Source organism: Corvus brachyrhynchos, unplaced genomic scaffold, assembly GCF_000691975.1.
Source record: "Corvus brachyrhynchos isolate BGI_N302 unplaced genomic scaffold, ASM69197v1 scaffold136, whole genome shotgun sequence".
In the NCBI taxonomy this organism is placed as follows: Eukaryota; Metazoa; Chordata; class Aves; order Passeriformes; family Corvidae; genus Corvus; species Corvus brachyrhynchos.
The window spans coordinates 5,655,129-5,682,260 of record NW_008239080.1 but is presented as its reverse complement, the minus strand read 5'-3'; the positions used below and the strand labels follow the sequence as shown (position 1 = coordinate 5,682,260).

At 39.0% G+C, this 27,132-nt stretch overlaps 1 protein-coding gene across 6 annotated transcripts in view; it reads left to right on the top strand.

The window, feature by feature from the left end:
- BEND6 (BEN domain containing 6) overlaps positions 1-24,685 on the top strand; it is a 25,011-nt gene extending 326 nt beyond the window's left edge. The window contains exons 2-11 of one of the 6 annotated variants that reach the window (XM_017739307.1): positions 1,778-1,935; positions 11,112-11,155; positions 12,825-13,053; positions 13,155-13,300; positions 13,816-13,914; positions 14,291-14,468; positions 15,905-16,122; positions 17,451-17,643; positions 19,877-20,015; positions 22,522-24,685. In XM_017739307.1, the coding sequence (XP_017594796.1) occupies positions 12,858-13,053; positions 13,155-13,300; positions 13,816-13,914; positions 14,291-14,468; positions 15,905-16,122; positions 17,451-17,643; positions 19,877-20,015; positions 22,522-22,789 (1,437 nt within the window). In that variant the 5' untranslated portion in view covers positions 1,778-1,935; positions 11,112-11,155; positions 12,825-12,857 and the 3' untranslated portion in view covers positions 22,790-24,685. The other 5 variants (XM_008637663.2, XM_017739306.1, XM_017739310.1 and 2 more) reach the window with 5 other exon arrangements.
- Positions 24,686-27,132: the final 2,447 nt, after the last annotated feature.

Below are 27,132 nucleotides of genomic sequence, written 5' to 3'. Positions count from 1 at the left end.
GGGTGCGGGCGGGACGGGGCAGTCTGCGCGCCGGGGCTGTGCAGAGCAGCGCCTGCAGGGACCCTCGCACTGCAGGAAACTGCAACGCGCTGCAGCCAATGTCAGCGCCGTGCCCTTCGCTCAGCGCCGGGCCGCAGCTGCTGCAGCGCAGGCAGCATCAAAATCCTGCCGTGTGCAGGTAGCTAATGCAGATGATGACAAGAGTTCACCTATGTCGCTGTTGCTACCTCTGTGGTTGTTACTGTGATACTCCAGACTTTAAAAGACTCTTTCTGAGGTGTTTGAAAATGCAGTTCTAAACTCCCTCACGCTGCTAAACACACACACACACACACACACAAAAATCATTTGCTGAAAATATAGCCAGGTATCATTTTGCAATATTGCATTTACTCGTGTTACTGGGGGAAAAGGTTCATTCAAGGCAAAACTCATGTGATTTTCGTGCACCTTTTATGTGAGCACATAAATCTGAAGGACATTTCCGAAACTTCATAGAAATAATCAAAATCTCTGTGTAAATATCGGAGAAACATTGAAATGTTACTGCTTTATATGACTGACATGAACGTACAGAAAAACATATGTGTAAATTTAAGTTAAACTAAAAAAATATGCAAGCTGGAAAGGCAGAGAGGGAAATCTATCTGTGTACCTTAAATAAAAACAGGAAAATAATCTCTATATTATTAAAATTAATTTATTACTGGGCTAATAACATTGTAACAATTTCCTGTACCCTTAAAAAAAGAAAAAAAAAGGGGGGGGTTAGGTCTATAATAATTTATTCCAGGATTTTTGTATCGTTTCAAGCTATACACCAACAGAGTAATCCAAAACAGTCTCTCATGTTACTTTGTAAAATGGAAAGTTGCTACATTGCAGCCGTGGATTCAAAGCTTTCCCTCACTGCCTAGAAACTGCCAAATGCTGTAAGGTTGTGTTGCATCACGTGGTGCAATATTGAAATCTTTCCTAATACCGCAGTACACTGCAGTAAAATGGTTTTAATGCAGATTACCTGGAGATTATTCAAATCGTCCACATTACCTCACTGAAATATGAAGCAAATTGGTGTGATCTCCTGGCATCGTTCTGCAGTGCCACGCTGCAGGATACTGTGAGAGCAGGAAACTTTTTGACAGCTTTAGCTCTCCACTGATTTATTGTTTCAGAATGGGATGATAGAGTAAAAGTAGCACAGCAGTGACTGCACGGTAAATCACAGAGAACTGAGGCGGAATGGTTCTTTTCACATTGTTCTCAGGTAACAGTGCATAGAAATCGTCTGACAGACAAATTTCTAGTGAAAGCTTTTTAGTTTAAGGTTTATAGCTTTTCCCTTCTAAGAGTTAGAGCTCACTGGTGTCTTGAGGATAATGTTTTTCCAAATGGATATAATAAGTTTCGTGACAGCTGCTTAATTTTTTTTCAAATGCTAAAGAGAGTAGAGTTTAGTACAAGAAATGCTGACATGCATGATTTTTCTGAGAGCTGCTGCTCCAGGCTTTTGAGCCAACTGTCTCACATGTGCACCAAACTGCTGTTCTGGCTTTCCCTATATTCATTACTGCTCTGTGCTTGTTAAATACTGCAGGGTATGGTAGTGTGGTTAAAATATTATTTCCACAGTGAATAAAGTTTAAATTGCTGAATTTCATCCACATTAAAAATAAGCAAATTACATGTGGGTAGATTTTTTTCCCCCAAATAGTAATAAAGAGAATTTAAGGGAAGTTTTATGTGTATCACACTTTTAATCTAAGATTCTATACAGAATGTTTTTCAGGGAACTTTTCCTAAATCTTAAGGATGATAAACAGAGAAGACAAAATAAATGAAGAGAGAAGGTTAAAACAAAACCTCTCATCTGAGATTTGACCTCAGAAGGGAAATCCCGGAGGTGAAGCCACTGCAGAGGAGAAGTAAAAGAAGGTAACAAAGCTTGAGACTGTGTGATAACAGGGGGTGGAATGGGAGGGGAGGTCGGAAGTTGTTGGGAAGTGGAATTAAGTGTTTTATAATCTAAGAAGGCAGTTATTGATCCTGCAATAAGCAAGGGGTCCTGCTGCCATTTCAGAGTACACATAATGTGGCTGCACTTTTGCAGAGATGTGAGCAGGTGGGATGTAGTGTACTGCAGATGCTTGTTTTGATGGGGATCACAGGCAAACAGAGCAGTGACAAAGTCACTGGCAGAGCTGAAGCTTTTGGCCAGAGTGCGGGAAGCAGCCTTTCACTTGAGCAATGCTGAGGGAGGAGGTGGTGATAACTACCTGGGCAGAGGGGTCAAAAAGGAAAGTTCTGCTTCAGAGAACCCACAGAGAAGAGGTGACCAGCAAATGTTTGGACACGGAAAGGGACAGGAGGATGTTTCTGTGGTTGCAGTTACTCTTGAATACAGTTTACCTATTCTCCCAAGTTGTGTGAGGTAGGGAAACAACATGGAAATAGTGTCAAAGTCCTGCAGTTTAGCGTAACAGTTGAACAGGGAATGTGCTGTAGCAGCAGCAGCCCTCCTGCAGGGAGACAAGGCAATGTTGACCTCAAATATTCTTTGAGCTGGTCTCTCATGATAGCCTGTTCTGACTTAGCAGTCTTGCCCGGGAAGGCTGAAAGAGGAGATAATTTCTTGCCTTACCCCTGTCCTGCTTGCAGAATTCCAGTACAGTCTCTGGGCCAGTGCATATTCCTTGATAATTTAGGTGATGTTCAGCCACACTTTTTAAAAGAAACTAAAAATTCTAGTTGAATGCCATAGGTTAGGCTGAAAGGCAAAAAAAAAATTGCAAAAAGAAAGTATGATGGCATTTTGAGTGGAGAAACCACATCTGCAGAGGTCTGCTGACCTCCCCCAGTGTGAGCCATGGGATTCAAGGGCACTCCACAGCTCTGTGAAGGCACCTCTCTGCTCCTGCAGACTGAGGTGTTCTGGACCTCATTTTGCAGGTGTAAGACTCCCTTTATCAGTGAGCTGAGGGAAAAAGGTCACATGCTGGATCTGGTGATGTGGACATAAGAATACGAGATGATACATGAAATGATTTCAGAAGAGTAGCTGAGTGAGTGAAAGGGTAAGATCATCTCTTTTCACTGGTATGCTTTAAGGACTGCGTTTGTACTAATTAATTATAATTGAGTAAAGTATCCTGCCTAAAATGACTACTTAACTGGTTAGAAGGGTTCTCCAATCATCTAATACTTTCTAACAAAATATTTGGATTTTTCCTCATCAAACAAGAACCAAAGTAAATATAGTCAAAACCAAAGAGGCAAGCAAACTAAATACAGAAGACATCATAGTATCTGAGTGTTATCAACATCTTTCGATGAAATAATTGACTTTCCCCCTCAGTATTCTACTCACAGGTTATGTGATGCCATCAGTGCTACCCTAGCAGCTTAAACATACCGTAGGAAATGTTGTGAGAGTTTCTGGTAAATGACTAAACCTTATAAAAAACTTTCTTCAGTTGAAATAACAACATTTTTCTGGCTTGATACAGGCAACCCATTTAAAAGAAATCTGTTATGTGAAAGGACATGTTATAAATTCAGCATGGTTATTGCAAATTTTCATTCTGCAAAACTTGCTAAATTGTTTACTCTATACAGTGCTTTGTATGGCTAGCATTAGTTAATTCTCACAATATCTTTGAAATTAGATAAATTTGTATTATTATTTCTGGTTCATTGAAAAGAAAAGGTGAACTATAAATTTAAAGGTTGTATGATTTACCCAAGACCAAACTCTATGATTCCAGTGCTACAGACTAAACCCCTCCATGACTGGAACATTTTGCCTTCTGCAGGTATCATAGGTGACCATGTAAAACCAAATTCTTGTCAGCTTTATATATTTAGAGGTAATTGTCCTTATTTTGTGGGTTCATCAGCTCAAACAACTTGCTTATTTAAATTCTCTCTGCTTATTAGACTGAATGAAAATCAAATGGAGAGTGAGCCATACAGTTGTACACTCACAGCTCATAATGTTGCTGGAAAAATGCTGGCAGGAATTCTGTGGGCATAAATTGACTTTGTAGACAGAGAGGCTGATCTTGAACCTAGATGGGAATATACTGCTGAAGCTCCTATGGCTTTTTTTTTTTTTTTTTTTGTTACAGCAGCAGTGTGCCCCTTTGTCCTTGGTTGAAATTTGCTCTGTATTCATTTTTGGCAGTGTTTAAAGTAGCAGTTGTCAATCTGTATGTGGCCTTACATCCCAGAGGGAATTGCACTTCATTAGTACTTTAACTGTATAATTGAAAGTTGTTTAAGGATTGTTTCAAACTGATACACAACACTGGTCATTCCACTGTTATATTACTTTATGAAGTTAGGTTGAACTACATCCAGTAAAAAGACATTTAATTTTACAGGAAGGGAAAAAATAGTGGTAGTAAGTTTTGTGGGTTTTATCCTTGCAGGGAAGATGCCTTGCTGTCAATTCTCTTAAGTGCATGCAGAATTACTCTTAGTTGAAGTAATATTCCCTGAAGTAATAGGACAATATATATATCTCTTTTTCTAGTTCATGACCTTTTAATAGTACTGCAGATTTTTTTTTTCTCCTATCTACCAAAATGCTGCAAAACCAGAGCAGTTGGGGAAGAGCTTTGGAGTAAAAGAGCAAACACTTTGAGTATTAATCAGGCATGACTTCTCATCTATGATCACTCACCTATGAGCCAGTAACGACATATAAGAAGAGATAGTAAAGATGCTGCTAAGTTATTAAATACTCACCAAAAATCAAGCCTGGAATTTTCTAGCTAATATTTCACTTCTTTGCTTTTAAGAGTTGAAGGGAGAATGCCACCAAGAGAAATGCTTTGGGGTAGAATGAAAGATACAACTTCTACTACCTCATAAAAAGAGTAAGATCCTCTTTTAACCTCTCATATCTGGTTTTCAGAGGGTTTGTTTGAATAAGTCCAATTTGAAAGTGCATTAGTTGCATATGGAAAGTATGTCTAGTATTTTTTCAGCCTTTTAGGAAAAGGTTATTTGACTGCTTGGGCTGTTGCATGGAGCAAGTGCACAGTTATGGCACCTCAGCACAGATTTACATGCAGTCAAACTTCCTCTAATGATCCCATAAACATCTCTAGACAAAATAAGTGATGCATCACTGTTCTTTAATGTTTATAGTTTGGGAGCTGTTAAGATGGGTTGCATTGGATTACCCAAGCCAGGGCATAATGAGCACAGCCAAGTGTATGACTTGACAGAGCCATGCTGTTTCTCCTTCCAGGCTACGTATTGCTTCTAAGTGTTTGGGTATATTAACCTGCAAAGAAAGAGCTTTCTTGTGATTATACAAACTCCTGTAGCATAGGTATTTCATCCAGTTCAACAAATAAAGAGTTTTATTTCTTGGTCTGTATATTAATACATTTTGTTGTGCATGGCATTTACAAACAAGCAAATTGAAGTGAGTATTAGTTCTCCATCTGTCAGCTGTGAAACAGCTATTTAATAAAGATACTAATCTGTCATGTAGAATTAAGATAACTTCCTGCATTTTATTTGGTGTCTTGTTACCTTAATGTGAATCTGAATGTGGATTAAAATACAGATAAATAAATGCACATGGTTTATAGGCATATGAGATATCTAGGCTCCTATTTAAACTCGGGTAAATCATCAAGGCCCAGAGAACAATGCATTTCCCTGAATTTGGGTGTAGTGCCATTTGAGGTGCCTGGATTTAGTAACCACCATCATAAGCCTGAAAGAGGGTCCAAGCCCTGTGTGAAGTCTGTGCCCATCAGAAGAGGCAGTTGGAGGCCAGGCATAATAATTTTTGGTATCTAAGATTGCGCCATGCATTTCTTTTTAGGCCACTGAACTGAACCCTACAGAACTTGAAAAAAGCTGAATCTCCAGGAAGCTTTAACTGTGTTCAGTAGGGGCTTGACTCATATGACTGTTGGAGTTGCTCAAGGCTGAGACATCTCCAAAAGGATGACAGTTGCGATAAAAGACCTGTGGGAGAGTTGTACTTCTAGAGTAGCAGCTGAAGGCCAAGCAAATAACACTGGTGCTAGGCACCTGTTTAGAAAGCCAAATTGATCCCTGTATCTCCAGTGATTACAGCAATAACTTAAGGCACCTGGTGCACCGGTGACACCTAAATGTAAGCATCTTAATCTAGAACTGAATCCTATACTGAAAACCCAGTAATAATGCTACCTTGCTATCTTAAAATCCATTAAAATGAATGCCATGTTTCACTGATTGAATAAATTATTGGTTAGAACAAAAGTTTTGTACTTCCAGACATAGTAAATATACTTGCTTAAAAAGTCATTATTCAGCCTTTCCTATCACTCAATTTAACAAATAAAATTAATAGTTTGATGCAAAAATCTGAGCTTTTCTAATAGATTTCTTTAAGCTTTTGATTTAAGCCACAGTCCTACAAAGGACTTTGGCATATTTAGATATTAATATTGTTTTATAGAATTCCTAGGTTGCTAAAACCTAGGAAGAGGGCACTATTGTGACAAATAGGAATGGCTTCATGAATTCCTTGGGTCACTCAATAGATTTTAGAGTGTGGTATGAGGTTTGCACCAAGTTCTCTGTGTAATCCTGGCAGTTGTAAATGCTGCAGAGGCTTTAAGGTCAAGGCCATCCGGGTAAATAAGGTAAAGATGTTGCTTTACCATGAATAGCATCACTTCTTAGAAAAGTATCTCAGGTTATTTCACAGCGAGTCACACCAGGATAGTGATCTGCAGTGAGGAAGTGACCTCTTGAATATCAGGATTAAAATCTTATCATTCTATCCTTCCTGTGGAAGACAAGTGGGATCATTCCTGTGTGTTTATAGTCTTAAGAGTTGCAGTAGTGTTCTGATAGATGCTCCCCCAGATTCCCAGCTGAATTTGGAACATAGCGATACTGATGATTCTGGAAAATCTGTACTCTGTATTTCTCAGCTGAGGGCAGCATATTTGTGCTTTTGAATCATCTTTTCCAGAAATGACTAAGATATTGCACTGCAAATCTTTTGAGCAGTAGCACACTTCTGTATTCTGACAGCACCTAATTCCACTGAATTCATTAGTAAATCTTACACTGGTTGCAGGTAAAAAAGATTAGAACCCACAACAGGGCATATAACTTATTTAAATATGGTCACGTTTTCCATCATACCTGCTATTGGAAATTTTGAGACTTCAGTGCAGTCCCAAGTTTTTCATCAACATTGTATTTAATATCCTGACAAGTTAAATGAAAAATGCCAGTCTAAATAACACAAACCAAATCTGTCACGACCACTTATCATGCTGAATTGGAAATAAATAAGTTTTTATGAGGTAGATTAATTGGAAGACCAGTTAAGATTGGGTTTTGGTTTGGTTTTTTTCCAAGGAAAAATTGAAAGCTGAACTCAGAGGGCAGATAATATAAAATGTTAGTACATAATAAAATACTAGCTTTATTATGTGTTGCATTAAGGCTATAGACCTTTGGCCTAAAATAAACCCCCTTGCATTCCGCCTGGTCCTCAGAAATCAGAAGAGTTGGGTGCAGCTGGGCTTAGCTTCTGATTAGAACTGATTCAGCATTACCAGCCTGGTTGAGTTCAATAAGAACATGCATGATCACAGATTTGCAAATAGTGCAGTTTACCAGTTCAGTACTATAGATCTGAGTTCAATAAAAACTTTCACAATCCAGATTCACAAAAAGTACCCTTTCCTGAAGTAACAGGAAAGCAGGTTCAGGATTGCTGGTGATAGGACTGCACTAACTACAATGTGTCACTACAGCAGGTAATAGTAACAGAGATCTATCAGTGATAGGTAGATAGAGATATAAAAATATTCACAGGTCTTTACAATGCACTGGAGGCACAAAGCTCACCTAGAGGCATCCCTTCAGGGGAGCAGGAGAGAGAGTCCATCAACCGATCCCAAGTAAGCAGAGGTGCTTTCCCCTCTCTCTTTTTTTCTTTCACTGCCCCAAACCCCACCTTCCTCTATGTAGTAGGTGGGGTTTTGATGGTTATGATTGTACATGTAAGGCATGTTCTCATTTCTCTTCATTTGCATTCTTAGGATGTGAAAGCTAATATGCAAGTAGGGCTTAATGAGGGTCTTGGTTATTTTCAGTCAGAATTTATAGTTGACACAAAAGGTAGAATAAACACTTTGGTCCTCCTCCACCTGCTGAGGTGGCAGTAAAGGCTGTCTGACCTAGACAGCCTTTACTAGAAAGTCTTTGAGTACATGGAGAAGTCTTTGAGTGGAGAGGAGGCTCGTGGCTTGTACAGAGATGCAGGTTCCCTCTGGGGCTTCTCTGAGATGCCACTAGGAGCAAGGCCTCCACCCCTGGCATCGTTCAGTCCTTATGCCTCCCCCGAGCCAGGCACAAGATAAGCAAGGGCACGTCTCTCATGTTTTTTCTCAATCAGTCTCATCAGTTCTTCACCGACTTAAGGCAACTCTGTAGCAAGCCTGACCATTTACCATAATGATGGATCTGTGCTACAGTTCCTTGATTTGCTGCAATCAGTGTCAAAACCCTGTTTTAAGCCAACAGAATCAGACCCATCAAGTGGGTATACAATCTCATGTTGTAAACTTGTAACACTTTGCGCTGTGTTTACTGAAAGAAAAAGAGAAATAATGATCTCAGCATGCCATCTGCCAGTTCTCTGACTGAATGGAACAGACTGTCAGACAAAGGGTGACCTATATCTTTAAGTGACCTTTGTGGATTTTGGTGGCCTGGGGTTTTTTTGGGTGCTTTTGTTTTGGTTTGGTTTTGTTCTGGCTTTTTGTGTTGCTTAGTAACAATATCATGTGTACAAATTTATAGCATTTGTGCAATATGTGAGGTGTTTGTAAAAATTAAGAGTCCAATTAATGCTTACTCTGCAGAACTTTAAAATTGTATGGCTCCTTCCTTTTTCTTTTTTCCCTTCTACAAATGACCTAGAATGGTGAAAAATCATAAATTTGCACGTCAGTATTTGTCAAATCAGTAATTAGTGTTTTCAAAGGGAGTATATACCAGAATTAAATAACTTGCAAAGCATAGGTGGCTTTCAGAGGTCGTACAATTGTCTCTGTGGTTAGTAGCTGCACACAGGGTAATGCCTGTGAATGATAATGTATCCTGCAAATAAACCACTGAACAAAGCATTCAGTGTCAGAAATCTTACTTGATGACTTGCAGAACTATGTTAGAAAGATTTAAAACAGACAACCAGATACATGTTAACAGATTTCATATGCCATCCTTTCAGTTCCCTATAGCTTCTGCTAGTCTGCTGGAATCTATCCTACTATTCAAAATCTATTCAAAAACAGAAAAAGCTATTACAAGATGGGTTGGACCAGGCAAGCTTCTGCAAGGAGACACACCATCTCTGTAGTCACTGAGTAGTTGGTGGAGAGAAATAGGCTCTCCCAGACAGTAAGTCATCTGCTGGCTTTTAGACATGTGTCATAGGGTGAGATGAATCACCTCCCTTTCTGCAGTGACTGAGCCAAACGTGGCTAGACAACCTCTCACTTTTAAGGCAGTAAAAGTTTGGTAAGGTTAATCCCAGTGCCCAAGTTACTTTGTTGTCTGACAATACATTATATTTTGCCTTTGATCTGTTTTGGCAAATTTTAGAGGGAAGCATCTCCAGCAGTCCTGACTTGGACAAGGTTCACGTTGACTCCTGTGGGAGGTCAGGGTGAGAAAACACTGCAGGACTTCCCTTCCAGAAAGTGAAGTGTTTCAGTATTCCTCTCCCTTATTAGTGACATTTTGTTCTACCTTTCCATTTGCTTTAATCATTGGCTAGAGATGATGCCAGCAGACAGTTAGGTGTTATCCCCAGGGCCCATGGATTGTCACAATAAATTGTGTGAAAAGACGTAGTTTGATTAATGTCTACTGCAGGAGCTGAAGCTGCTCCATAACATAAAAATACTAACAATAAGCTGCTACACTTTTATACTTTCATTTGGTGAGGTAATGATTTCATCATCTTACCCATAGCACAAGCAGCTGGGCTGATGTCCAGTAGAGCTGCAGCAGAGAACAGGGGGCCTGGCCAGTTGCTGTTGCTGCTCCTCAACTGCTTTTCTGCCTTGGTCCCTTTATAAACAGCAGCAACATTCCTTCTCTCAGCATGCTGAGAGAATATGGCAGCTGTTAAGGCCCTCAGTGAAATTGGTTTTGCTGTTTATTAGTACACCCTCTGACCACAGGCAAGAATCTTGTCAGAAGAACTTTAGAGATAATGTAGATAAATTGCTGAGCTCCAAGTCCCGCCATGACCATGGTAAAAATTGTCCTTAGCTTAGAGTGGCAGGATGGATTTTCACGGATCCAGGTGCTTGCCTGGTGTAAAGACTGCGAGATATTTTGTTGTCCGTGTGCTTCACAGTGTCTACCAGTGGCACCATGGGCTCTGAACACCCAGAAGTCCATATGTCCATTGCCTCCACTAAGTTGTTTGACAATGGAGGCAAGTCTGATAGCTTCCAAAAGCTGTTGGGCTTGGTACTGATGTGCATGGTATTGGCACAGTGTGTACGTGAATAGCCCTAGTGCTGTGGGGAATCATCACTTGCCCTGCATGCTGTGAGCAGCCTGTGTATTCAGTGTACCTCTGGAAATCCTGGGCTGGCTTGCTAACCCTGTACAAGTTCGGACCACAAGAATGTCCCATGGCTCAGAGAATATTTGTCTCAATACAAAGTGAGAGACAAAAGACAAACTATTAGAGGACTGCAGGGAAATATTAAAAAAATATATAAAAGTCAATCAGTCAGTTGCTATTCTTAGCACACTGGCAGCTCTAACTTTGCTGCAATTCTGTTGTTCTTATGTGGGCTTTTAGGAGGGTAAAGAAATAGCTCACAGCTGCCAAGGTCAAGGGGGGAAATATCAAAGTGCTTCATTTGAGAATCAAAGAACCGGGTGGTGGAGATTGCTGTGCTGAGTTGACCAGAGGCAGATTCGAGCCAGATGAGAAATGTTAAGCTGAGTGAAGTATATACTCAAAAGCATTTTGAAAAAGAAGGAAGAATACTGATGCCCAATGTGATTGCATACACCACCTGTTTTAAATCTGGTATTTTGTTGTGCAGACAAACATGCCGTTCCATTTTGGACCTCACCTGTCCATAGTGAGGTCAGTGCTGAAACTTTGGTTCCTTTGCATTCTGCTTTGTCTATATGTTTATTCATTTGAATGATCCTTGTCTGTGGTATGAGGATCCATCCAGCATGGATCAGTGGCAGAATGAGGCCTCTGGTGAGTCAGGCTAGGCAGAGTTATGCAGGCTGCTTCCTCTTCCAGAATTTGCATGGAATGGATGTTTTCTGATCTTTCAAGAAAAGTAATGTCAATTCTTGCAAACATAGTCTCCTTTCTCCAGTGAGGTAATACTTAACAGTCCTACTGCTATCACACCCAACACATCCAGCATAAAAATGTGATTTAACCCTCCTTTCAATGGTGATTTCTTATGCTGCTTGCTGCATTGTATCAGTAAACATGTTGACAAGACTGCAGTTGTCTCTTACAAATTAACAAGTTCACCCCTGTATGGAAAGCTAGCTCTCTTGAGGCATAGCACAGACATGTGGAATAGTGGCAAACTGGGCTTCTGCAAACAAATTGACATTACTTCTCAGAGCACTGCAGCCAGATATTCTCACTTTGACATAATAGCCCCATGTAATTCCCCTTTTCTAGCTCTGAGTTACCTTTTTGACAGCCTCTGCATGAGGCACTAAATTTGCTTTTGACTGATTGAGGCTAAGTAAATCGCAAATCACACTGTCACATCTAGGAATTCATGAGTTTTCAGCTCTGTGAAAGTATTCCACCTTCATGAATTGACCATATGTTTGCTGGAAAGAAGATTCAGGTTTGACAAAATCAGATTTTCTATGTATTGATTTAATAATTTTTAAGTAGAAAATATCTTCTCTGAGTATAATGGCAACACTTAAATGAACTGGTTACATTTCCAGTAGAGTTTACACTTTCATGAAAGGCTATCTGCCTAATTGGGAAAATAAAGCTCAAAGTATGACTTGTTCCCTTCTCCTGTATAGAGAAGATCTATACTGAAGTATAGAACCTCAGTGCTTTAAAAAGCCCAGAATGGCCCATTGCTTTAAAAGTATTGTTTTATGAAGCAAATTATTTAGCTGTATATTTGGGTTTGGGTTCTCCTTGTTGCTGTTATTCCTCATGAAGCAGCCCGGCTCTCTTCCAGTCCTTAGCCTGTCATTTCTTTTGTACATCAAGTTTTCCACTGCCAGGATGTGTCATACCTCACCCACTCAGTTGTCCTGGGTAGTTCTGGGTTGGTTTTCTGTGGCTACAATTGTCTTCCTGCCCATGAGATGATAATCATCCATCCCTCTTAATAGCATGCATAGCTCGTACTTTCCTTCATTCTAGGGAAATATTTTATCACACCTGTATCTTTTAGTCAGAGGCTAGACTAAAATTTTTATTGAGACAAATGAAGTAGTAGTAGAGATCCCAGCCAGAGATAGATTGAACATAAAATTAATATGGGAGCCAGGACTCTGTGAGTGAAAGCTGTTTTCTGTGCATAGTTTTGGAGACAACTCTCTGATGTACAGGTATTAAACAGACCATCTCCCACCCTTCAAGGGGGACACAACTCGCTGCTTGGCTAGTTTTCACTTTCTTAGGATATTTCCATACAAGGTAACTACCAATATCCAGCAAAAGGAGGGTTGTTTGGGGCTTTTTAAAGTGTTGTAACATGCCTGTGGCATGACACAGTAAATGCTATTTTTCCTATGATGTCCTTTAGGAAGCGTCTGTGTGACAAGAAAGCCACTTAACAATGAAAAAATTCACACTGTTTGATTTTGTAAATGATAATTCACTGCAAATTGGAGAGACTTCATGGATACAGGACCTTCCCTGTGATGACAATGAACTAGAAAGACTTCTGAAACCTAATGAGCATGTACTAGTTAACTGGCCTGTGGGAGAAAGAAAGACAGAAAAGCACCTGGTGAAAGTTGTGTACATGAGTGGTGAGTGCAGTTACAGAACACTTGTCTGATATGAAATCTGCTTTTAAGGTATAGTTGCCTGATTGTCTGTGCTTTGGCCTTTTTCCTTTCCATCACTTCAGATGACCCCCAAGAGCTGGTGGAAATGATGCAAAAGATATTACGAGCAGATGAAATTACAAAAATACAAGTCCTTGGAAAAGGCAAGAGGAAGAGGATAGAAATGATATTCTCAGAAAGTGAGGACAGTGACTTGGATAAAGAAAAAGTGAGTTTTTGTCTTTATGTGCCTGATATTGGTAGGTCTGTAAAGGAATGAAACACACTGTAACTATTGATTCTTAATGATACAACACACTATTAAAAGATGTATAGTAAAGGTAGGAATACAGGCAGCCTTCACATGGTACCTCAGCACAATAAGCTGTCAGAGCAATTATTTAGGCCAATGGATTTTGTCCTTTTCTATGTCAAGAGACGAGTGTTATTCAAGGCTTTGGTGCTCTGTAGCTCCATTGCATTTTCCCCCATAAGACAGAAATCTGACTAGTGCACAAAAAAGGGAAGGGACCAGGTATTCTGAGGTGTGCGTTTTGCTGAGATCTGCAGTGACAAAATATAGGCAAGGAAAACATAAAAGTCAACAAAGTTACAAATACATTTTTTAAAAATACTAACCAAGAATATCAAGTGCACAGTGGATAAAAATTTATGGTATATTATGAAATACTGTAATGAAAGGCTCTATAGGAATGCAAAGGTACATTATGCACTTGTTTACAGGGGAAGATGGTAAAACATGTAAAAAGAAAGAAATCATTGCAGGCATCTGCTCCTGCCAACATCCTGAGTCAGCTTGAAACATCGTTAATTAACAAACAGGTAATCATCCATTTTCATCAATTTTAATGTATTAAGCAGAAGCAATCTTAAATGTATTTTTGAGGGGGGCATAGGAGTTTTGCCATAGTGAAGCTAACAGTTCTAAAAGATGCTACTTTGGAAAACTGATGAATAGAGAACAGAGACAAAGGTTACATATCACCTAACAGTTATATATTACACTGATCTTTCATTTTTAATTTTTATAGGAATAGTAATAGCTATGTTTGGTAACAGCTTTTATTAAAATGCACTGAGTCTGTTTATACAAGGCAATTTTTGGATTTAGCCAGATATTTTAATGTTAGTTTTGATGCTCTGATTTTATGTTGTTGTTGCTGTAGATATCACAGTTGCTTGGGGGTTTTTTTTTCAGAGAGAACCATATTCAGGAAGCAACTTTCTATATAGTGAAAGTAGCAGTGATGATGAAGAGCCTTTATTTCAACTCTCCAAGGTAGAACTATGTGCCAAAATTAAAAGTCTCAAGAGGAAGCTGACAGATACCATGAGAGAAAACTGCCGCCTAAGGCAGTCTCTGGTGATGCTTCAAGGTAAAATTGGGAGTATTTTGATGAAGAGGAAAGCCTGAAGGTCAGGAAAAGCTTGATTTATAAAGAGGCCATTTGGATGGGAATTATGGATGCTCAAGCACCTGACATGATCAAGGCCTACCATTAGCATCAAAGTCTGTGATACATGGCAGCATTTAATTCCAGCAGCACTTACTGTCTTACACAGAAGCCATGCAATCATAGAGTTAGAAATGAAGAAATCTGTCTAATCCTGCCAGTTGTTCCCAAGAGAACCTTTCTGTATGCTGTGTAACCATTGGCTAAGCTCAAATACTTCACTGACCAGTCCAACTAACCATATTTACTAGCAGTCTTTCTTGATCAATTGATATTTTATTTATTCTGAAATTACTTAATTTCTAATTACTTTGGTGATTCCTCATTACTGATAATCTGAGTTAGTTTCAGGTGCACCAAATTTAATTCTTTCCCAGGGATGAAATATTTTGTTCTTTTATAAATGAATCCTTCATGTCTTAGTGATCACCTCTGAAGAGCCTCTCACTTGTCCCTGTCCCTTACTCTGAGGCAGCCGAAACTGAATCCAAAATTTCAAACTGTTAGTGAATGAATAAGGTTTAAAGAGGATTTACTCCTTCCCTTGCCAGCTACACCATACCATCCCTAGACAGTCTGGTATCTGTTTTTTTTTATTGTTAGATGATTTAGCAACTGTTTACCAGAGTCATTGCCCATTTGACTGCATTTCTTATGTTATTCATCTTGATTTGAATCATTCATCTCCACTTTTTAAAATATTATTTGTAAACCTTTTCTCAGCATCTAACAACTTTTCTCACACATGTAAGTCCATTTTCCTTGCATCTTGAGCAATTGGATTAGTCTTTTACAGTATTTTTTGTAATTTAATATTCTGTATCCTGCTGATATGTCATCTCTTGCATCCTTTTTGCTCTGCATTGATTCTTCTTAATGGATGAAATAAAAGTTTATATTTGAAAATATTACTTTGAGGAAAGATTATTTAAAACATATCCTCTATAGATTAAAAAAAGGGAAAAGCTTCTGCAGTCTGTGTAACTTCTATGAAGAAAAAAAATCAGACATCACTTAGCCCATATGCAATAGGCTTGTGGACTTGTAGAGATTTTGAGATTGTAAAAAGAAAAATAGTCTGGTTTGTGCCATGATGGGTATAAACAAATAGTTCCTCTTAGCCTTGCACTGAACTGATCTATTCTAGAAACTGAGGCCAGATCTTCATGGGTGAGCACAACAGAATAGCAGGAAAACCTTTGAGAGAAGAGGAAAAAGGTATATTGAAATGTCTTTGCTGACTACTTTGAGTCTTTCTCATTATGAAGGAATCTAATTGCAAAAATATACCTGCTTATGTAAGTGGAGTCTGAAAGCTTCAAATACTATTTTACCCCTCTCTTTTCATCTGATTTCAGTGTTGCCACAGGCAGTCACTCATTTTGAGGAACTGGTAGGGATGGCTGAAGCACTGCTCAAAGGGGGAGTGACGTCATCTACGTCCAGTCTGCATCCACATGCTGTTTGGAAGGCATCTCACAATCCATTAGCAGATTCCTATGCAGCTATGCATAGTAACTCCAGCTCACCAGTAACTTTGAATGTGGAAGATGAGGACCAACAGACTGAAAAACAGGTCAGTTAAAAGGCAATTTCAGGCATAAAACTTTATACATTATAAACTTTACTGCTATAGCATAATATAAAAAATCAGCTTCAGTAAAATAATTTGTCATAATTGCATTGATAACATGACTAATGAGCTCCTTTTGTGCAGAATGCTCTTTCCATGAGAAGCATTAGGTTTCATTCAGTGTCCTGTACACTCTCAAATTCACTTTAATTTCAGTGACCTTGCATATCTGTGGCTAAGGGCAGAATGTGGATGCATGAAGAAAATACCAAGATCCAGGGATAACTTCCAGCCTAATGGTTTGGATGCCAAAGGGGAACAGTAGTATTTCAAAGATAATCTAAGAAGAATACCAGCAGTCTGTTCAAACTGTTGATTTGTAATTGGAGGCTGGTGTGTTTCTGCTTCTGTTCCAGACACTGGCCAGCAGTTAAGTAGAAATACATGTGTACAGAGATACTGAGTAAAGAAGTTCCCCTATTATCTGCAATTATAACAGAACATGATTGAGAAATCTAAGGCACAGAGGCTGTAAATGAAAAAAATGAAGGCACAACCAAAAGAATGATTCTAGCTTCTGCATTCACAATTTACATAAACATTATTATGCACCAGTTCATGCTAATCCATGCAAATCATTCTTGTGTGTTGTCATGGGGTGCTAAAATCCGAAGAAGTCTGTTAAGAATTATCAAGGTATGTTTTGACTGCATATTGCAATACACAAAATTTGACCTAACATCTTCAAAGAAATAAAAAGAGCTCATTTTCTAAGCAACCTGCCTTACTTCATAGAGGTAGCTCAAAATTGCCTATTAGGAGAGTTCAAATTCTTAGGCTGTACCGCTGCTGCATGCAGAAGCCACTCTCAAAGCCCAGGAGCAGATGTCACAGTTCTTAGGGCATGTCTGCTCGGAGGCAGGAATATTAGCTTGGGCATAGTGCCCTGCTACCAAGGCGGTACAGAAACCATGCCAGAACTGGACCACAGCCAGCCTGCATGGAGTGCAAGCAGAAGGATTTTGCTGTGTCTGAACATGTCCTGTCTCCACTAGTGAGTAATAAGGATTGCCTGGTGAAGGGTTTGCTAGGATGCATGGGGTCCTTAGTGTGCCCCACACTTCCTTCTGGAAAACAATCAATCTGTGTGTATAGTCCCAAATGCTGAGTGGTATGCAAGTGTGGTGTTATCTCAAGCACACCGTTTGCAGAGATTACTTTTGAAATTGTGGTTTAAAAATAGAAAATAAAAAAGATATTTCAGTGGTAATACTATTTAATATTTCTAGAAAACTGCAATAGTTATGCCTATGACCAATTTTGTTTTCCAGTTCAAGATCGAAAAGTGGCAGATTGCACTTTGTAACAAGAGCAAACCTCAAAAATTTATAAATGACTTGATGCAAGCACTTTATACACATGAATACATGGCTACACACAGCCTGACAGGTGCAAAGTCCTCCTCTTCAAAGGATAAAGCGGCAAAACCAGCTATGAATCAGAATGAAGTTCAGGAAATCATAGGTGATGACTTGTTAACATTACTCAATGTGACTCTGACTTGACAGGGGGCTTTCTCCAAGGGAGGGGCTGTCATGCTTAACAGCTGGTCTACTCAGGTGATGAGCTGTTTCCTATTTCCTTCTTCAGCTACATGTTTTTTTGAACCATCTGTTAAAATTACTGCCAGTGAAATGCTAAGCAGTAGTATTTCTATTGCATGAATTCTGTGGGTTTTATTTAGGTGACTGCTCAGGCACAGTGATAGTGTAAATATTTTAGCCCTTGCAAGGTTGGTGCCTTGGTGGAACTACCTAAAAACTGAAGCTAGACAAAATTAAGAGAATAAAAGTGGTTATATTTATTGAAGGGCCTTCAGGTACAACAGGGCAGTCAAAGCCCCCAGGGCCTACACCCAAAACGGATGAGGGGGTCATGGGTTTTCATACATTTATAAGTTTGGTCCATTTGCATATTGGGGTTAATCCTCCAGTTACAGCTTTAGGTAATGAAGTCATTTACTCCAAGTTTGCTCTCCCCCAACTCACTATTGTTTACATTTCTCGTGGCCTGAGACAGTACGGTGTCCTTGAGTTTTAGGCCTAGAGAGGAATTGTTTTGTCTGACCAAAATGGGAGAAGAGTAGCTAACACTGTATATGGAGTTTAGAATTATACACTAAAGAATTACAGGATATGAAATATATAAAAGCTAAAATCCTGAGGCATCAGGTTAACTTTGAGTGTGATGATAACAGATAAGGGAAGGCAGAAAGAGGACACATTTGGATCAAATTTAAAATTATGTCTACTGTGTTCTGGAGTTTAGTGAATGTTATGAATTCTGACATTTTAAATAGCACTAGAGGCAAAATGAGACTGTATAGGAGACAGAAATAGTGATCAGAGAAGCAAACAAAATTTGGTTTATGCTGAGGTTTAAGGCAGAAAATATTTGGTGCATAGGACAGAAAACAATTTCAGATGGAAGTACCAGCTTTAAAGAAAACAGTATTTTGTGAGCATATGAAGCCAAATTTTCATTGGATTCACACCTGTAACTAAATACTAGAACAATATAGCCTTAATTCCTGTACTATAATCCCTCCCCCATTGCCATTCCCTTGGACTTCTGCAGTTCTCTTGGTTCCCTTCTCAGCTTAGCTCCCGTTCCTTCACCTCAGTACAGTTTTGTTGAAGTTAGCCAGCAGTTTCAAAAGTTATCAGTTGCAAAAATATTTTTTCCTTAAGAACCTTGTTAGAGAAAAAGGCCCAAAATCGAGAGAGATAAAAGGAAACAGTGTGTAGGATGGTAAAAATATATTTAGAGGCAGTAAGATGAGACAGTTTCAGAATGGCATATAAGAAAAATGAAAAAGATTTAATGGGATGAGAAAAATGGTTGATTTCAATCTTAATAATCTTTTTCAACCTAAATGATTTTATGATTCTAAATCCTACTAGTGTCTAGGCAAAACTGAAAAGGGAAGCAGAGAAGGTAATGAGGACACAGAATACAGCATGTTGTGGAGAATTCAGTGACAAAGCCTATAGAGAAATCAGAGAACTTTGTTAAGGTAGAAGAGAATACTCTGGAATTTCAACAGAAAAGTGTCAACATTATACAAGAGAAAAAGAAAAATCAGAAGGAAGCTTGGGAGTTCTAGGACTGTAGAAAATGAGTTAGTAGATCAGATTATTTAAAGAAGATGGAAATTGTAGGACTTCAAAATAAAATGAAATGAAAGGGGAGGGAAGATGATGGAAAATAATGGAGCAGGAATCGCATTCCTCATGTTGAGTCCTGTTACTGTTGCATTCAAAAAATGTAGCCAGGCAAAACAGAAGGGAATTTTTTAGAAAAAGTGGCATCACCTGCAAATGAAAATTACTGAGGAAAAGAAAAGTAAGATTCAGAGGCATAAGGACTGACGAGGATAGGAAAAGGACTCTGATCAAGAACAGAACATAAGGACAGAGGATTAGCAAGCAGAAATAACTCACTACAGAAGCCCTTGTGGCCCTGTAGTTCCTTTTGAGTCTGCCAAGAGCAGGCACACCAATATGGAAGGCACAAAGAAAAACAGGAGCTAGCATGTGCAAAATCTGTGAAGGAGTTTGTAAAGACAGTGAAGTAACTAGAGTGGAAGCTGAAGTAGCTGGAACTTTAAAAGATGCAAGAAAAATATTTTAGATCACACATCTCTTGTTTCCCTGATTTGGAGGCTCCATATATATATCATCTCTTTATTTTGCAGGAATCACAAAACAGTTGTTTCCAAACACAGATGATGCTTTAATAAGGCGAATGATGGGACAAAAACTAAACAATTGCACCAAGAAGCCAATTTTAAGCAAAGATCTTAACTCAGGTGCTTTTCAGAAACATAGCTTTTGGTAAGTCAAATAAAAAAATGCCTGCAATGTGCAATTCTGTATATTACTTCATAGTAACAAAATCTAAAAGCAGTCTTAAAATTCAGATGACAATGCATATTTACCTACTTGGTATATGCACTACCAAGTCAGTAAATACTTCCATAACCTTGTACAAAAATTACATTGTACAGAAGCAGTGCAGCTTAACATTACTGCACAAAAATAGTTATTGGTTCCAGACAAAGCAGCACAAGACTATTAAATTACAGGAAGAGAATACAGAAGTAAACAAATGGAGTTGCTTTGCTCACTATGTCTATTTTAGATTTGGCATTATTTACCTTTCTTATTATTCTCTGGCTCACCAGAGAGCAGTCAATTCCATTTTCATGTCACCTGTTGTGCCCCAGTTAACCCACAAGTGAATATAAGGAAAATCACACCTCTTTGGTACATATTTGTAAGAGTACTGTAGGAGAGCTAAGCTGGCAATCCTTTACTGCCAAAAGAGTCTAATTATTGGGTCAGAGGAATTATTAAATAACATCTTACATATTATGGGCATTTTTGCCTTGCGAATGAAACTAATATAAAATTACCAAACTCATGCCTATGGTCGGTCAAGTCAGCCATTTGCACCATGCTGTTTCCACATACACCAAATGTACATATCACAGAATGGTTGAGCTGGAAGGGACCTCTGTAGGTTGGCTAGTCCAGCCCCTGCTGCTCCAGGCAGGGTCACCTAGACCAGGTTGCTCAGGGCCATGTGCAGTTCAGTTGAGTATCTGCAAAGAGGGAGACTCCACCACCTCTCTGGGCGCCCTGTGCCACTGCTCCGCGCCCCTCATGGTGTTTGCTGGTGTTCAGACAGGACCTCCTGTGTTTCCATTTCTGCCCATTGCCTCTGGTTCTCCCACTGGGCACTACTGAGAAGAGCCTCCATCTCCTTTACTCTCCCATCAGACATTAGTGCACATAGGTAAGATCAGCTTGAGCCTTCTTGAGGCTAAACAGGCCCGGCTGCCTCAGCCTCTCCTCAGGAACACGGTAAGAAATGAGCAATGAACAGGACAAGAGATTAAAATACGGTGACAGGGAAAAGAGATTTGTGCTTACTTAGACTTTTTATAGTGAACTAACATTTTTCTTCTTCCTGGTTCACTTACCTCCTGCATGTTTTTAAAATCTGTATTTGCAACTGTAAGACACTTCATAAGAAAAAACCAACACAACAAAACAAAACAAAAAAACCCAACAACAATAAAACCCCCCCAAGACATTTGACTATGTTGTGACACAAATGTTTGAAAAGTAGCAGTGCTTTGCTTCTAAAATTCCTTCCTAAGCCACCTGGTAGTACTCCATGGACCACCAGTGGTCTGTGAATTATTACTTGAGAAATACTTACAGAATATCTGTTAGAAAAATCCGCATGCACAGGTTTTTCCATCTGGAAACAATAAACAAATGCACCAGCCTGGCAAAAATAAAGTTTACTATGTTAATGCTTTTCTCCTAGAGATGAGAACACTTTGTAAATCAAAGGTCCTGTGTATTTGTAACGTCCAGTATGCAATGATTCACTGCAGTATTTTTCTTTGTCCTTAACACAAGCAGGAAAAATAACAGCACAAAATCACAGATTTTGTCTTCTTTGAAAGTATTAAAATCTCAAATATTTTAAATCTTTATCTTCATCAGATGGATCCATAAATTTTGCTAATTCCTGAGTCTTTAGTGTACACGGTATTCCTGAAGCCTTGATAGGAGGACCTTGACTATACTAAAACAATTCTGGGTTGTTATTTAATACTGCATATAGACCTTCCAATTTAAACTTGGTATTTTAAAAATGCCTTTGTGTCTGTTATTGATCAGTGCTTATGTAAAATCCAGTCCAACATCCATTGTAACCAATTCAGATATTGCCTGAATAGTGTCTTTTGAACTGATGCATTTATAATGGATTTTTTTTATATCTGTTAAGCATTCCCTCACTGTCAAAGCAGTTAAGCACCATGTAAGTAATTAAGACAACTTGGTGATTCCTTTAGCTCAGATGACACACATATTCCCTGTAAGAAAAGTAAGACAATTTAAAAGTGCTCAGAATCTCTGTTACTCCTTCAGTCCACCTTCCAGCAATGAAATACAGAGGGGGGTAGAGAAAATTCTGTTGTACAGTACCTTTAGTAACCACTTACACACACAAGTTACTAACTTTAAAAACTGGTGATACTGCAGCTTTTATATCCTTCCTTGCTGCTATTTCTTCGTCCTCCGCCTTTCCCCAGAGTACAATTATGATTGAAGACAAGAAATCTGGAGTCAAATCCAATGAGACAGACAAGTTTCAATCTCAGATCCATGAAGCTGAGGTGAAACAAGGAAAAAGGGAATGTGAATGAAGAAAACTATTTAACTAGCTAATAAACAACCTCTGCAGCTTGGAAACTAAGAACAGTACTAATTGCACATTTAATGGTAAAATCTCAAACTTAGTTATAAATTATCTCAACAGTGCTTCAACAGCTGCTTCTCAGGGCATCATCTCTTCGGCTGTTCCTCCTAGTACACAAGACCAGCAGGATGATGATTCACCAGCTGCTAATGCACAACTTCAGCAAAGTGACAGCTGCCTGACTCCTCCACCTCCCACCCCGGAAGGTCAGCAGGAGCGTCCCAAACCCACTTCGTCTAAGGTAGAGTCTCAACTCGCCAGCAGCTCACCAGCGCCCTCTCCCAGCCAGGGTTGTGGACAGGATCTCAGGAATTCAGACAAGGAATAACAGGCAGGTGTTTCATTCCAGCTCACGTGCTCAACGGAGATTAAGAACTAGTATAAAATAAAAAAATAAATAATATCTAAATTGTACTAGATATATGGTAGTATCCAACAGTGGACAGAGATAGAAGCCTGAGAACTTTTTTCTCAAAACAAATGAAAATCCCATAGTCTAGAATAAAAATGAAGCCATATTAATATCTTTGGATTTAAGATATTATAAGATATATGCATGTTATGCAGTAATTCAAAAAACAAACTTTTACTGAAGAATTCAAGTAGAGTTCCCCTTAGTTAGAAAAGAACATTATTTAAAGTACTACCAAAAGAATATATATGAGGAACCATAATTCCCTTGTTTTCACCTTGACAGCTGAGGGAAAACTGTTTAACCGATCAAAGAAAGCTATTGTATATTAATGCAAAAAAGATATAGTGATATGGAGAGAAAATAGATATATTTCCTAGTGAAATGAAGACTGTGGCCTGCACAGGAGTAGAAAGCACAGGGCCATGTGAGCAGAAAAGAAGAAATAAAATAGATGTTTAAGGATGCTACTAACTTGGAAAAAAACTTTCTTAGGGCGATGAAACTACAACTTTCAATATATCCACAGGAAAGAAGCAGCTAATTTTTAACCTCTCAAAGTAGGACAGGCAATGGAAGAAGCCATGTTCCCTTGTAGCTCAGGGAAGAGTCCTCCAGGAAAGCTTGTTTAGTTGTGGAAGCCATTCCCTTGCAGGGATTCTGCTGCTGGTTCAGTAGCTCTTGCTCTCTGTTCTTCCCTGACCATCAGGTCCATAGGATAAGGATGCCTGGTCCCTCCAGTTGGGAAATAGAGGACACTTCATTAGAAGCAACTAATGTTAAGGGCAGAGTTGCCAGCTTCTACTTCCTGTGGTTTGATTTTGGTATGCTACCCCTTGCTTAGAGAAAGGGTGGACAGGCAGAATATTCCTCGTGGTACCAGAAAAATCCCAGTATCTGGGCAGTTCCCCTTGAGATCTGACAGTGCATCTCCCAGGAAGCAGCTGGCAGTCACACAAACCCTATAATAGCCTAAGGAGGAGGAGGGGAAGATACAGGTTCCCCAGGGAAGTGGTCACAGCACCAAGCCTGTCTGAGTTCAAGAAGTGTTTCGACAATGCTCTCGGGTATATGGTGACTCTTGGGGTGTCCTGCACAGGGCCAGGAGTTTGGCTCAATGATCCTGATGGGTCCCTTCCAACTCAGTATATTCTATGGTTCTGTGATTTTTTTCCTTGCTGACTGATTTCAGGTTTACGGTGTGCTGACACGGGAAGGAGAGAACGCTTGGGACTATAGCTTTCCTGTTTGAGTGTACTCCTCCCAGAACAGAGTACTATTAGCTGAATCTATTTCAAACACAGCAAACAAGCAACTAATGAATCAGATTGGAAAAATGAAATGACATCAAGTTAAAGAAATCTAGCTTGATTTAAGGAGGATTTCAGGACATCTGAGTTATACCCTAATATTATTATAGAAATAATATTAGGGTGAACACTGAAAAAAAATCTGAAAATAAGGTTATCAGCCAAATACCCCTGAAGGGAAGTGCTGCACATCTAACTGTTCTAGAGCGAGGCACTGTGGAGAAGACTTTTGTGTGGGCTGGGGTACAAATTAAGTGATTTGCTATCCTTTTTCATCTCTCACCTAGTAATTCCTTGTAGATAGGATCAGGATGAAAGCAGGTATGAAATATGTTAGTTCTATCTCATGCTATTAACTACCATCTATAAAATGTAACAGAAGAATGTTTGCTATTATGTATATTTTGTATATGTAATTGTATGTACAGCATATATAATAATGTATATAGTTAATCATATTTTTGAAGCGACTTTCTATCAAATAAATTGAAACATTACTATGTCTTAGTGCTGTTTTATTGTGCTCACTGTCTTCTGGGTCTTTTCTTACATCAGCCTCTGTTGTACACTCTAACATACAAGGTTAGGGTTTTTCTCTCTCGTTTTTGGTTTTTTTTCTTTTTCTTTAATAACTGTTCTGAAGCCAGCTTCTGTAAAGCTCGTCATTTTACCTGGGGAAGGAGTTGGCCCACCTTACAAGGGCACTTTAACCTTAAAGCTGTCACAGCTGATGCTGCACAGCTGCAGCTGTTGTGCAGTTCAGGAGGTGTTGGAGCCCTTGGGCAGGTAGATGGAGCCGAACGTCAGCAGCTGCTCTCGCTGTGGCTGGTGCAGCGCTGCAGATCCCGCTGTAAGTTGTCAGTGGAAAACCAGTGGGGCTGGCAGCTCACCACAAAAAGTATAGGAGGAGTTTCATGGTAGGGCAGAGGGCCTGCTCCCAGGCATGGCCCAGGGAGATAGGTGGGTACTCTGGACAAAAGCAATAACAAAAAGAAGATATTTTAATGTTTTAACAAAGGATAAAAAGTGTGTGAGCTGCAAAAATACTGTTTCTTCCTCTTTATGTTATCCCACTGGATGAAAGGAGATAAGTAGCTGTTACACAACTATACTGTTAACAAAAGGGCCATATCTCTTGCAGTATGACCAGAAAGGAACAAAATACAACTGGTTTTTCAAAATGACCTTGACACACTCTGAGAACACAAAATTGAAGACTAGATAATCACAGATTAGAAACTCCAGAAGTAATAGAAAGGGAGGTCAGAACAGCATAATGCTGCTTCTCCCAAAATTTTCATTAAAATAAAAATTAACTGGTGATATGTAAATGTGTGGTGTTCCCAAGTGTAAAATTCTTCTGATACGAGCGACAGAGGACACATTATTTGCAGTCCTCGGAATGGGAGAAGACTGATGGCTGCTGCAGAAGAAACTAACAGCTGTAGTGGCATTAGACTGTATGGCATTTAGTAACTGGAGACTTACTACTGAAAATGTAAGCAGTACTAAAACTAATAATTTGAACTATGTATTTCTATTACTGCATATTAGATTGAAATTGAAGGTTACCATGGAAAAAAAATTGGTAACTGTTTATCATGAAGTGCTCAGAAGGGCACTTGTTTTCTAAGGTGGGAAGAACATTGAGATATGTGAAGAGTAGGATAAAAATCTTACTGAAAAAGTATACTGTTGAATAAATCAGGGAGTTTAATGCATGTTGAGTTCATGTCCCCTGTTATTAGGGTATATAGATAGGAGTAAAAAAACCAAAACCACTAGATATCTAAATTTTCTAGATCAAGTGTAAGTGGCAGTATGCCATTTTGATACAAGAGGGAAATCAATGGTTATAAAGGCAATCAATGCTTCATTTAAGGGAGCAAGGAGAGAAGCAAGAATGTTGGAATATGTTTGAATTAGAATCATAGAATTGTTCAATTTGGAAGGGACCTTAAAGATCATCTTGTTCCAAACTCCCTATCATGGGCAGAGATATCTTCCTAGACCAGGTTGCTCAAAGCCCCATCCAACCTGGCTTTGAACACTTCCAGGGATAGGACATCCACAATTTTTCTGAGCAACCTGTTCCAGTTACTTACCACCCTCACAGTAAGGAATTCCTTCCTAATATTGTTTAATCTAAACTTACTCTATGATTAAGGGCACATAGTGAATATGTGGAATTAGTTTCTAGAGAGCATTACTGAGTTTATAAAGACAGTCTGCTCTGAAACAGCTTCCATATCCCATATGATATCTAGACTTCATTTGGAGATTTGGACTTGGAGATCTCATGAAGAACTCACAAAAAACCCTGCTTCTCCTTACCTCACCTCCCCTAGCCTCCCCAACAAGTTCTGCATAAGAATATTCCTAAGCTGGCCCAAAGTCTGAACACTGTTCTTTCACGGGAATTAGATGAAATACACAAATTTTGGAATTCAGAGTTTTGTTGGCATGTTGGAAATAACTGCATGGCAATTCCCTTACTATTTTTCTTCCTTAACTGTATTGTTTACATACAAAGAGGAATTTTGGACTGGTCATTGCAAGAGTAAATATTTACATGAATGACTACTGAAAAATTCATATTTAAATGAGCATCATTTGCATAGGGTCTCAGAATTTGGAAAAATAATGCCACCTTGCTGCCCTAGTAACTTTTTACTACAGCTTGTCATATTATCTACTCTCAAGAAACAAAAGTCATCAGGTGCAAATGCAAGCTACAAACAGAATGACTGCTGTCAGTGTTCTATTAGCAAATTCAAGTTACAAATGCAAAATACTAAAGTTTAGGGAACAATAACTCTCCAAGTGGCAGTCAGGTTTCCATTATTTTAATAATGAAATAAAAGTAGACAAATCGGTGTTGTTTATATAGTCCAACAAGAGTGATTAAGTTGTACAACTGTTAATGAGTATTTAACTAGTAGATACAAC